The sequence below is a fragment of the Lepus europaeus genome, chromosome 4, assembly GCF_033115175.1.
Source record: "Lepus europaeus isolate LE1 chromosome 4, mLepTim1.pri, whole genome shotgun sequence".
In the NCBI taxonomy this organism is placed as follows: domain Eukaryota; kingdom Metazoa; phylum Chordata; class Mammalia; order Lagomorpha; family Leporidae; genus Lepus; species Lepus europaeus.
The window spans coordinates 44,448,044-44,460,907 of NC_084830.1; the positions used below are offsets into that span (position 1 = coordinate 44,448,044).

General features: G+C 56.5%; 1 protein-coding gene across 1 annotated transcript; it reads right to left on the minus strand.

The window, feature by feature from the left end:
- Positions 1-4,881: 4,881 nt before the first annotated feature.
- Positions 4,882-6,315, minus strand: KCNS2 (potassium voltage-gated channel modifier subfamily S member 2). Its single transcript, XM_062189492.1, has one exon. The coding sequence runs from the start codon at positions 6,313-6,315 to the stop codon at positions 4,882-4,884; it is 1,434 nt and encodes a 477-aa protein (XP_062045476.1).
- Positions 6,316-12,864: the final 6,549 nt, after the last annotated feature.

Here is a 12,864-nt window from a genome sequence, read left to right on the forward strand (position 1 = left end):
CTCTGAGTGTGCCAGCACCTTGGCAGCAGGTGCCAGGCACCCATAACTGGGAGGGTGTGATGTTAACAAAGGAAGTTGCAGGAGGGAAAAGTTGTTGCTTTTCAGATCCACGGGCTGTAATACCCTTGCCAGGTCCTTGGGTAGAAATGTTAAAATCCCCCTAAGGATAAGAGGTGGTCATAACCCCTGTGAGTGCAGTCTTCAACCGCCGTCCTCATTAGGAAGAGTGTTTGGTTTCCCTTTTAAGATGCTGAGCATCCTGGCTGTGACATCTCCCCAAGCATCACTCTACACCCTGCCGGAGGTGGTCACACCCACTTGATGAGAACCTAAGGACTAGGGCTTGCAAGCCAGCAGCCCCTCAGTGTCCCTCCTTGGCTCCCACTGCCTCTCGGTGAGATTGAGTGTGGGGTGGGTTGTGGGGGGGACATGGGGAGGGTCTGGCAGGCCTCCCAGGAGCACAGACAGAAACTAGCAGAACTGGTCCCGGAGCCAAATGGCATTGACATGCTTTTCCTCTCTGCCTAATGAGGTTTCTTGGCAGAAATTTGGATTAGGTGTAGTTTCAAACTCAAAGGAGGCGCCCGCTGATGATTTTCAAACTCTATTCACTTGGAGCAGACAGCGGCCCAAGCCTGTCTCTGCTCTCATTGGCCCAGAAGCCACCGTCCCTCGGGGGCTGGCTGCTGCAGACAGAAGAGAAACCAAGCAGGAGGTGGTTGGTAGGCAGACCTTCCGCTCTGCTTCACAATAAATGAGGCCTGTGCAGCTCCTCTCCCTGCTGTGATGAGCATGCAGGGGGACTTCCACTTCCCCTTTGAGGGGAAGAACTGGAGAGGGCTTTCAGGATTATTTAACTCAACCTCCCTCATTTTGCAGCACTGGAACGTGGGGACTCAGAGAGGCCAAGGGATGAGCCCACAAGTGCAGAGTGGACAGCAAAGCGGAACAGAGCGCAGTCAACTGGGCTTCCTGTTGCCTGCCTGTGGCCTTGGTTCCAGCAGACCCCAAGTCTGGGTTGAGCTAAGAACGGGCTCTGTGCCATCCCCCAGCAGTGTCCATGCCCAAACAGCCAGGACACTGGGTCACCCAGGATCCAGCTGACTGCCAGAAGCCCTGCTTCGGCAGCCAGGAGAGTAGCACTGGGACAGGGTGGAGCTGGCACAGCAGGTCATGAGAGCTGCAGGATGGAGACCTTGCTGGGTACCCGGTGTCGCCAAGCAGATTAGTGATTCTAGATCCTGGCATAAAAAGGTCCCCACCCTTGCAAAGGATCAACCATGACTTTGCCCACCCATTCAATTGTCCCAAAGCTCAGCTTTTCCCGGGAGATCTGATCCCTAATTTCAAATGCCCTTGTTGTGTTTGCTACTCCATCGAGGTATAAGTCATCGTTTTCTGCTTAACCTGCATATCTCGAGGCCGGCGTCCTGACACTCCTAACTCCTGAGTGGAGGCACGAGGCAGGATGGCATTCAACAATGTTCTAAGCGAGCCTGCCTCCAGGCTTGCACAGTAGTGTGTTAATGAGTGTTCAAACCGATATCACAAATACAGGGTCTGCAATTTTGAAAATTACAACTCTGTAACAAGTCATGCTGTTAAAATATACAGGAAACACCAGTTAAGCCTTCGAGTAGATAACACACAACCTGAACAGATTGCGCCAATTCCAAAGCACACAGCAAATCACTTTCTTTCCTTGAAATGAGGCAGGAACTAATAGGTAGTCCAATTATATGAGTGCTAACATAAGTAGAAAGAGCAGATCCAAATACCAAATGCCAGTTACCACCTTGTGAGCTACAAATCAGCTAGGCATGACAACACGCCCCTTCTCAGTCACAGGAAATATGGGGGTTTGGCGGAGAACAGCAAACTACAACCAGTAGGCATCTGTGCACTAGATGTGGGCCACTCCCCAATGCTTCACCCATAGACTGGGACAAAAGCTTGGCCCCCATATTGGTCCCAATGGCATTGAAAAGAACAGACTTCAATTGTGGGAGGGAAGCAGCTTCAGAGCCAACGAGATGGAAATACGCTTCTCCTATGTCCTCCTCCAGGAAGTTGACAGGTCAGTCTGACAGCCTGGTGGCCAAAGATGTCACCGCCTACTTAGAGCCTCCGAGGACGCGGCACAAAATTAACCCGCTCTGAGTAGCTTCAGGAACCACAAGAAACTGTGCTGTGAGAGCTGTTCATCTAGCAAAGTCGGAGAGTCAGCAGACAGCACTCAAAGCCTCATCCCTCAGGGGCGACGCTGTGCGAATGGAAACTCCTTCCTTCCTGGGTTGCACGGTTCAGTCTCCATCTTTTGTGGGAATGAACTCCACTTCTCCAGCCAGCGGGGTCCTTCTCTCTCCCAGCTATTTGAAACTCAACATGAAGGGGACATCCCCTTGCTCAAAAGTGACTACAGGTCCTGGTGGATCAGGTACTATTTTATACAAGTATATATACACAAACATACGTACAAGAGATGTTAAAAAGTCTCTAAAGCACTTTGGGATTCCCCCAATGAAAGGCACCAGATAAATGCAAGTCATTGCCAAAAAGAAACGTCAAGTTTTCCAGCTTTCACATCCACAAAGGCTAACCACCAGGGTCCCTCTTTTCTTTTCTTTTTTTTTTTTTTTTCTTTTTTTTGCGGCAAACCTGTTTGTTTCGGAAAATGCACACGAGAGCGACTGAGCTATTCTGCCTCCTTCCTTGTTCTACGTTGCACGAGCTTCATGGTGAGTGACCAGGGATCCCACGCTCAGCGACCCGACACCATCAGCCTTGGCAAACTGCGCAGTCCTCACGGCACTGCCATCACCTGCCTGCAGTACATCTGGGGATGAGTCTCTGAATGTTCTGCCTTCCAGGGCTGGAAACGTCAGCCAAAGCCAAGTGTTCCCCTGTGCAAATGCTGAAAAATCACCTTGTTCCTCTCACTCCCGCGTGGCTCGAAGTCCTCTCACCTTGCCGGACGCTGTCAAGAAACAGATGCAGACACATCTGTACGCAGGCACTAGGAGGTGGCTGCCTCCCTGTCCCCAGGAGAGTCCAGTTTGCTAGAAGGACTTGAACAGGGGACTCCGGAGCCTGAGTGGCCGGTGCAGTCCTCCAACAGTCGCCCACGCCTATAGTAGCCATGACAACGACAGGTACACAAAACCCTCTGGGAAGATCCTCGCCTCACCCCATGAGGTATATATTATCCTCAACCAACTCAAACACAAAACGGACCTCTTAAGCAGAGGCCCAAGCCTTGGATAAAAAGCTGGCCTAATGCCACGCCCAGATCCCTGAAGTTGCCAGCCTTTCCGAAGACTGAGCGATAATGAAAGCTACAGCAGATTCCCTAGAAGAGGAGGAAAAGTGTCCTACATAGGGGCCCAGCTCCCCCTCTCCGGCTTCTGTGCTCTTTAACTGAAGAGGAGGAGCACACTGGAAAAGGAAACCATAGCCTCCCTCCAGCACAGGTTAGAAGTCTAAAGGTCTTTTAAACAGGCTTTGCCGGTAGTGGACAATTAGGACATTTTACCAAGAAGCCTTTTCTTTCTTTCTTTCTTTCTTTCTTTCTTTGCTTTGTAACTCTTTCTTTCTCCTGGCTCTACCCATCCTCCCTTGACAAAAAGGGCACCTGGAATGGGCGTGGGAACCACAGTGCTTCCGTCCTGAGTAAAACACACCTCCTCTGTAAGAACAGACTTCCATGTCAACAGGGTTCCACGCCAAGGCAGGAACTCCAGGGCCTCAGATACACACTGTATCCTAGAAGCAAAATGATCCAAGCAAACTCTGCTTGGAAATCAAAGGTCTCTCGTTTTATGAGCTTTTAGAGCAGGCGAGAAAAGTTTTCTAGCTACTGCCCTTGCTAACAATCTAAGGACATTCACATCAGGGAGACACTGCAACAGTTAAACCTTTTTAGTTGAGAAAGACAACGCGACCTTAACCCTAAACATCTTAAAAATGAATATTTCAAAAACATGCTAATACTTAAGACACAACAAACTTTGGTCAAATAGCCTAGACCAGGAACCTCAGCCAGAAATACAGGTCTCTATGGTCACCCTAGGAAAGATGGAGGCCAGACCATGAACGGAAGGGCTCACCGTGCACTAGCTTTAAGCAGACTAGGATTTGGTCTACGCTTAGCTTAGGCTCCTGTCCCTAAAGCATGTGTTCTTGGGGAAAATGTCAGTCTTCACAACATGTGTAATCGAGTAACATGAACAAGAAGAGCAACAGTACACATCACTCTAAACATGACTGGTGTACCCATGCAGGCTACAGATCATCCACAAAAACAACTCACGGACTTGCATAGACTAGGACATGGGCTTCACTTTGCATTCTCTTCGTTTTGGTTTTAAAACTAAGTGGAAGCAATGCGTGAAGAACTGAGATTTTGTTTTCACACTGCTATGAGCAAAATCTCATGATATCCTCACTGACCTCATAGATGTGTTTCCACTGGACACGCTGGTGGGGGCTTTTTGTACAGAACTCACAGGACAACCTCAGAAACAGGGGCACAAACAATTCACAGACAGTACCCGGCTATGAGCACTAAAATAGCATACACAGGAAACAGGGGAACCAGCATTCTGGGGACTCAGCTGGCAGAAAGGTGGACACTTGATGCCCACAATGCAAAGACCAGCGAGTGTCACGTCACTGCAAGGTGCAAAGACATGGTGTCAGACACACCACCCTCTAAAAATGACTCTAAATGCTGTAAAAGCAACCTGGGGTGCACAGCCCATGCATCTCTCCCCACCGGGGCTGGACATACTCCTTGCGCCATAACCCTAAGGTGTCTGGACGGTGCCAGAGGCACAAGAGACAGCCCAGCAATTTGGAATTGAGGACAACACGTCCTCCTGGCTAATGCAGGGAATCACTTAAACTTAGTTCGCTCGGCGAGCTCCTGCTCATGTTCGTCAGGCTCGCCATGAGGGACTTCACTTTATGGGCATAGTAGTCCCTTAAGTTGACCGAAGGGACCTCCTTCATTCCATCTCCAAAGTCACAGCTGCGCATGGCACTCTCAAGTTGCTTTTGGCGCCGATAAAAGTGGGAGAACTTATTGAAGATCAAGGTGATGGGCAGTACCACCACAAGGATACCTGCCAGGATGCAGGCAGAGGCAGTCAGCTTCCCGGCCGTGGTCCCGGGCACCACATCCCCATAGCCCACTGTGGTCATGCTGACGGTGGCCCACCACCAGCAGGCGGGGATGGTGGCCAGGCCCTCGTTCTCCTCTTTTTCAATGGTGTAGGCCACCACGGAGAAGATGGAAATCCCCACGGAGAGGTACAGCAAGAGCAGCCCTACTTCTTTGTAGCTGTATTTCAAGGTAGCTCCCAGGGAGCGGAGGCCAGTGGAGTGTCTGGCCAGCTTTAGGATGCGGAAGATCCTCATCAGCCTCAGGACCTGGGCCACCCTGCCCAGGTTGGCCAAGGTGGGCGTGCTCTCCACCACCAGGTTCACCACCAGAGTGATGTAGAAGGGGACGATGGACATGAGGTCGATAAGGTTCAGGGCGTTCTTGAAGAACTTGAGGAACTCGGGGGCCACAGCAAACCTGGCCACCAGCTCAAAGGTGAACCAGGCTATGCCAAAGTGCTCCACCGTCTCGAACCTGGGGTCCTCGCCAGGGTTGCCCTGGCTGTCGGGGATCTGGAAGTCAGGCAGGCTGTTGAGACACATGGTGATGATGGAGCCCAGTACCACCAGGATGGACAGGACGCTGAAGACCCGGCTCAGGACCGAGTAGCCCGGGTTGTCCAGCGCCAGCCACAGCCGCCTGCGCAAGTCGCCCAGCGGCTGCCCGTCGAACTTGGAGGCGTCGTTGTAGAAGGCCAGGATCTCATCAAAGGAGGATGTGGTGCTCTCCTGGTCGCTCTGCTCGTCCCACTGCTCCTGCTCCGGCTCCACTTTGCGGCCGTGGTAGCTGTAGCTGCAGCAGGAGTCGATGAAGAACTCGTTGATGCCCCAGTACTCAATCTCCTGGCTGAAGGAGAAGACGCACAGCTCGGCCATGACGTGCAGCTTGCCGGTGTGGTAGAAATGCAGCACATAGGGGAAGAGCTCGGGGTTGCGGTCGAAGTAGAACTCCCGCTGCACGTCGTCGTAGTCGTCGCACAGCTCCAGGATGGCCTCGCGCGAGTGGCAGAGCAGCAGGCGGCCCAGGCGCGTCTCCGGGAAGCGCAGCAGCGTGTGCGAGCGCAGGCGCCGCTTGAAGCCGCCCACGTTGACGCGGACCTCTCCATCCTCGAAGTTGGCCTCCGACTCGTCCCATAGGCTCTGGCCGGTCATGCTGCACGCGCCCGGCCGCACGCGCCGCGCGGGGGCGCTACACCTGGGGGTGGTGGGAACCGCAGGGGCGTGAGCGCTCGGCGCCGCCCGCCCCAGCGCTCCCCCACCCCGTTCTCCCCACCCGTGTCCGTGTCCCTCGGGCGCTGAAGGGCACTGGGGCGGGGCCAGAGTCCTGTGGGGTTGGCCCCCTCCCCAGGAAGGGCAAGGCGAGTGTGGTCCCACCAGCACGGCTGCGCTACCACTCGGTCCCGGACCCCTCGGGGGTCCTGGCAATCGCCTTCGCGGGCCAGGGTCGCTGCCCGCGCCTCGGAGAGCCCGGGAGGGGCTGCAGGCTGACCTTGCCCGTGGGCAGGCGGAGGAGACGCCCCCGCCCGCTCGCCGCAGACAGGCGGGACCGCAGCTGAGATGCGCACCGGCAGGGCTGGGCCGAGATGGGGGGCGCGCAGCTTTGGAGAAGGGAGCTGATGGATTCAGCGCTCGAATCCTCACACCCGGGGAGGGGCAAGGGGGACGGCTCGGTGCCTCCCCGGTGTCCAGCCTCCACCACTGGAGCCCCTTCCCCATCGCACTCGGAATCCCCCCCGCCCTCCTGGCGCCGTGCCCCGGGGCCGCGTGCGCTGCGCCTTACCCAGCGGAGCTGCCCGGGCTCGCACGGCGCGTTTCGGGAGCGCTTACCTGGAGGCACCGGCGCCCGCGGCCGAGGCCGGCGGGAAACTTCCCCGACCTGCTGGCGAGCATCGCGGCGGCCGCCGCTGCCGCCGGGCGCTGCGGGCGCGCGCGGGTGCGAGTGTGTGTGCGCCTGTGTGTGCGCCCGGCGGGCCGGCGGGCGGGGTCGGCTGAGCGTCTCCTCCGCTCCCGGGCCCCGCACGCCGCGGCCGCCGCCAGCAGTTGCGGGAGGCTCACAGGTGGCTGCGTGGCCCCGACTCTCGCTGAGCCCCCTCTCCAGATGCGCGCGCCCCTCACCCGCTGAGGGAGGCGGGAGCCCACGCCGCAGGCGCCTGCGGAGCCGGAGCGGGAGCGGAGCCGGTGCATCTGGGCGCGGGCCCTGAGCCGGGGCGCCGCGCGCTGGTGCTGAACGGACAGCTCCACGCGCCTCGGCGGGCGCGGCCGCAGCCCGGGACTCGCAAGATGCTGCCGCCGCCGCCGCCGCCGCCGCCCTCTCTTCGCTCTCTTGCCGCGCGTCACCGCGACCCCTTGGCGCCCCCGGCTCGGCGTGGGGCCGACACCTTTCCCTACTCCCCACCCATCACCCCCCCCCCTCGGTGACAGCTTTTATTGCTCCGCCAGTGACCTTTCCCCGCTGCTGTGTCTGGCGAGAACTGGACTGGAGAATCGGGGCGGCTTATCGTGTCTGGGGTAGAGCAAGATCGGGTAATCTCCAGGATTCCCTTTGTAGGGACCCGGAGAAAAGTTTCCCTAAGCCCAGAGGTGAGGTTGTTGGGGATGGGAAAGGCTGAGGTAGAGGTCAGTTTAGCCAGCCCGGGCGGCTGCGCAGGCTCCATCGGCGAGGAGCGAGTGGCAGGGCTGTTTGGGAGCTCAGGGTGGGCACGGTGTATGCACCTGCCACGTGCTGTGTGGGCTGCCGGGGACATGGAGCTCCGTGAGCGAGTGAGGTGTGCAGCCCGAGGACAGGAGGACTTTTCAGAGTTTGTGTGCTGCATTGGTAAAAATGGGTCTTGGACAGTTGGGGAGAATAGAGAGTGTATCTGTACAGGGAAATCTGGGATGTGGGGCAGTGCTGTGTGTATAAGGGGAAGGGAGTGCAGTGTGGTGTTCAGTGAGGCTGTGACAAGGTCAAGTGTGTGTAACAACCTGAGAGCTGAGTGCATGTCCCACAATGGGGACTGCGGAAAGGGAGCACCACACAGAAGTGCTCAGTATCTGCACGCCCATTCCCAAACAGATTTGTGGCCCAGATCTGAGCTCTTGGTCTCCTAGGAGAGCCCTTAAGAGCCTGCCTGCTGGGCTGAGCTGAGAAACGGACTAAGATAGGCTCTGGGAAGCCTCCTCCCTTTGACAGCTCAGCCTTCTGCATGGTCCCCGTTGGCAAAGGAGAGAGCACCATGAGGTATGTGGCAGACAGCTGGAGTCTACAGGTCTCGGCCAGAAGTCCAGGAAACCCCTTGCAAGGTGACTCTGGACTCCGGTGGTGTTTTGAATGCGATCCTGGCGGTGCTGTGCCAGCTGGAGAGGGGACTGTGCAGCTCTAGAGATCTGTAGGGCTCCTTGGAGGGCCTGGGGAGGATCTTTTATCCAGCCTGGCCCAGCCCTCCGACAGCCACTTGCCTCTGGGTATTTGTGTGTGTGCAGGTGCGCTGCCTGCTGAGAAGGCTGAGCCACTGCCCCTGCAGCCCTCTGTGAGTGTGTGTGTGTGTGTGTGTGTGAGAGAGAGAGAGAGAGAGAGGGAGAGAGAGAGAGAGAGAGAGAGAGAGAGAGAGAGACAAGAGAGGGGCGTCTGGCATTTATGGCCTTTGTCTTCATCCCTAGCTGTGTTTTGGAATGTGCTCGCCTTGCCCTCTGCTTAGGGGTGCTGGGTCTATCAGAGGAGATCTGTGACCCCCCGTTCCCATCTGGGCTGCAGTCTGAAGGCCCTGGGTCGCCATGGTCCCCGTGGGAGCGAGCCAGCGCTTGCTGAGGGCGTGTGTGTTCGAGCGCCTGTGTAATCGCTGTGCTGCTATCTCTTTCGCTCTTTTTTTAATCCCCTCCCACCCTTTGGGGGTGGTGTTGGCTGTGAGCTCTCCCTGCTGCAGGTACCCTGGGCAGCAGCACCTGGAGGGGGCAGCCTCTGTGAGCCCCGTGGCTCTCTCTGGCCCTCGCACCCTCCTCTCACCATGGGCTGCCTGCCTTCTGGCCGCAGCAAAGCTCACAGTCCCCTTCGGCTCCACTGCCACATATCCGTGTGGCTTCTGCTGCATGCCACCATTCGCAGCTGCTCCCGTTCCCTTGGCCTCAGCTCCTGGCTCTTCTGGCTTAGCTTGATACATAAATCACCTTTCCCTGTGCCATCTGGAGGGTCCCTCCTCCTGGAGACACTGGGCTCTCCTCCCTCCCCTGCTTTATTCATTGGCCTCTCTCCTCTCTTCCTGGTTTTGTTCTTGCTCATTCCTTCTTCCTTTGTGATCGGCAGGGATTTCGCCTCTGGAGAGACAAGCCCTCTGCCTTCAATCTCTTTGTTTCTCCCACACCCAGAGCCACCCCACCCACAGACCCCCAGGGCCCCGCCCCATCTCTGCAGGTGGTACCATGCCATGCCCCTCTCAGCTGTACCCCCTCTCCTACCTCCTCCCCCCCCACCCCGCCCCCTCCCAATCTAAACCTGCACTTTGTGGCTTTTCCTGTGAGGCTGGGTCAGGGAGCAGTCCACATGCCCGCCTCTCCCTCAATGGCACCGTGAACTTGGAGCCTGTGGGGAGAGCCCGGGGTTGGGGCTCATCTGTTATTTCTTGGAAAGGCCGAGGTGGAAGCTCTGTGGGTCTGACAGATGCCTTTGCGGAGGGTTAAGTGTATGTGACAGGCAGAGCCACTTGTTTATTTCCCAGCCACTGCGCTGACAAGAAATGGAGCCGGCTCCCTCCTCCTGTACCGGGGAAGCTGGCTTTGTTTATGGTTTATTTAGAGGTCTGAGCCCTGATCTTAAAATACGGCCAGCCGCCTGCTCCAGGTCTGTGTGAGGACTCGCCTCTGGACCGACCTGGCTTGTTGGGGACTTGGTGGTGTGGGGAGGATAGAGGACAGATGCTCTGGGAAGGGGACAAAGGGACCCCAGGTGGTGGCCCAGATCTCTGTGTCTCTGCCTCGGCGGCTGCCAACTTGGCACGCTCAGCTGAGCCCACACATCTCCCACTCAGCGTTCTCGCCCCTGACGGGCGAGGGGGCTGCCTTGGGGGCGTGGCTCAGGAGCTGAGTGCCTGACCTACATTCCCACTACAGGAAGAGCTGAGTCCTTTTCCTGGGCGTACAGCTCACCTGGGACTGCCCTGCCCCCAGCAGCCACCGTCTCCACTGCAGCCAGAGGGTGTCCTGAAAACACAAACCAGGTCCTGTTATTCCCTCCTCAAAAGCTGACTGGGCTTCCCACTGCACGGGGAGTGTCCCCAGCCCCCCAGCCGCGCCCCTGCCTGCCTCACGGACTTCCATCCGTGCACTCTTCTCCACCTGCACTGCTACAGCGTGTGGCCCCTCTGCTCCCCGCACAGCGTCTCTGCACCTGCTGTTCTCACTCCACAGCAGCTTCAGCAGACAGCAGACTCGTTCTGGTCACTCAGGTCTCGATTTGAGTGTCACCTCCCCAGAGAGCCCTGACAGCTCTGGCCATTTGTCTCCTGGCCTTCATAGGCCTGACAGATGCTCCAGTTGCTGCCTGTGGTTGTTCCGTGCCTGCTGGAGTCTTGACCATCCCCCTACACTCCTCTTCCTCCTGGTGAATCAAGAAGGGAGCTGGAGAGGGGGAGGGCCTGGGGTGCCTGGGGCTGTGGGACTTCTCCCAGCAGCTGAGAACTCCAGGGGTTCTCATCCCTGTCAACACCGTGGCATCACTGAGGAGCCTGGGTACTAAGCAGTGCTCCTAGAAGCCTCAGGCCTCACAGCAATCCCATTAAGTCAGGGTCTCTGGTGTAGGGCCCAGGAAATCTGCATTTACTGTGATTCCATGGTGGTGCCGGGGGTACAGACAGAGAGCTGTGTCTCACCTTGGTGGGCATCCACCCACCTGTGCTAACTCAGGATGGCCAGGGTGAGGAGGGCAGGAATGTGAGTTTGGACCATTGTGAGTGAGAGGGAAGTTGGGGGAGGATTTTAAGATGTTTACTGCACCTTATCCATGCAATTCCTCATCAAGTATTTTCTCTGGAGGCAGCAGTCGATATTTATATAGCTTCTTACATTGATTTTGGATGTAGAAGTGAATGATTTTGATGTATGATTAAATAATGATTTAAAATGCCTAGGCCATTTGGCTCTTTCCCAAGCTGCGTCCCTCTCAGCCCCTTTATCCCTAAATGTGCTCCCTGGAGTTCAACAAGGGAGAGAAGGTTGTTGTTTGCTTTCTTAAAAAAAAAATTTATTTATTTGAAAGTCATCTACCATCTGCTGGTTCGCTCCCCAAATGGCCAGAGCTGGGCCAGGCTGAAGTCAGGAGCCTGGAACTCCATCCAGGTCTCCCACTTTAGGCCATCTTCTGCTACTTTCCCAGGCACATTAGCAGGGAGCTGGACCAGAAGCGGAGCAGCCAGATGGGATGCTGGTGTCACAGCCTGTGACTTAGCCCACTGCACCTGCTCTGGGGGCGCTGGAGTCCTGGAGGCCCTTCCTCTTATGCCTCCTGCTCTAAGCCCCTTTGCCCAGGGGCCCTCACAGCCCTGCTGCACTCTCTCCTGTGGGCCTGTTACTGGATTCTGAGAACGCTCTGGGGCCAAGCTGGAATAACTCTGAGAAACATGACTACCTTTGGACTTCGCAAATTAACAGGCCAACAAAGCAGGAAAAGTAGGGGGCAGCCACCTCCCTCTAGGGGCCCCTCCGGCCCCACTCTCAGCGGCTCCAGGGGTCTGTCCATCTTTTCCCTCCAGCCCCGACCCTCCTTTTGGCCTGCAGGGTTGACAGCAGTTGAGGCCCAGCGCCCAGGGGTTTGCTCTCCACCTGCCTTGGCGTGTCCTCTGACAGCTGCAGACGCTGCTCTGTGTGAGTGGAGGCTCCCAGCCCCTCCCACTGGCTCTCCCCTTATGGCCCAGGGGGACGCCAGGACCAGGACAGTTCACCTGCAGGCCCTCACCTGCATTCCGTCCATGGAGTGGAGACGTCTCTGCACAGCGCATGGGGGATGGAGGTGAAGACAAAGGAGGAAGAGGGAAGCCACGCTGTGGCACAGGTGTGTGCCGTGGAGCTACATAGCTGCAGGCCGGCTCTTTCAGCCCAGCATTTATTCCCTCTGTGCCTCATCTTCAAACCGATGATGATGACGGTCCTTAACTCAGAAGGTGACTGTGAGAATTCAAAGATGCTTTAAAGAGCCACATCAAAGCCTGGCAGGCAGCAAGGACTTCCAATGCTAACCACGACTGGGACCAGTTACCGACCGCCCACGATGTGTCCGGTGCTGTGCTCAGCTCTCTGCTCACCTCTTGCCCTCACTGGCGTACTGCGCTTATCCTCATTTTTACTGATGCCCATCGAAGGGGTGTTTAGACTCAGACTTGTCTCTCTGGTTCCAAAATCTTTCCTCTTAACTGTCTCAGGTGAGTGCAAGATTAATTGGGGTTGGCTCATTGCTTGAACAAACATCCCGTAGATCCCGATGGCCTAACACAGTTAAAGAATTGTTTCCTGCTCACATTAGAGAGTAGCTTCCCCAAAGGGTCCATCTGGCCCCCTGGTTTCTCCTTCCACCTAGAACTCTTGGACCCTTCCCTAGGGTTCTGCATCAGGCTGAGAAAGGCGGGCGGGGGAGGGTGTGGAGGATGGCATGAGATAGCATGAGGCCAGCCCTGGGAGTGGCGGACTTTGCTTTTGTCCACATTCTACGGCCACAGTTCAGATCTATGACCTCACAGA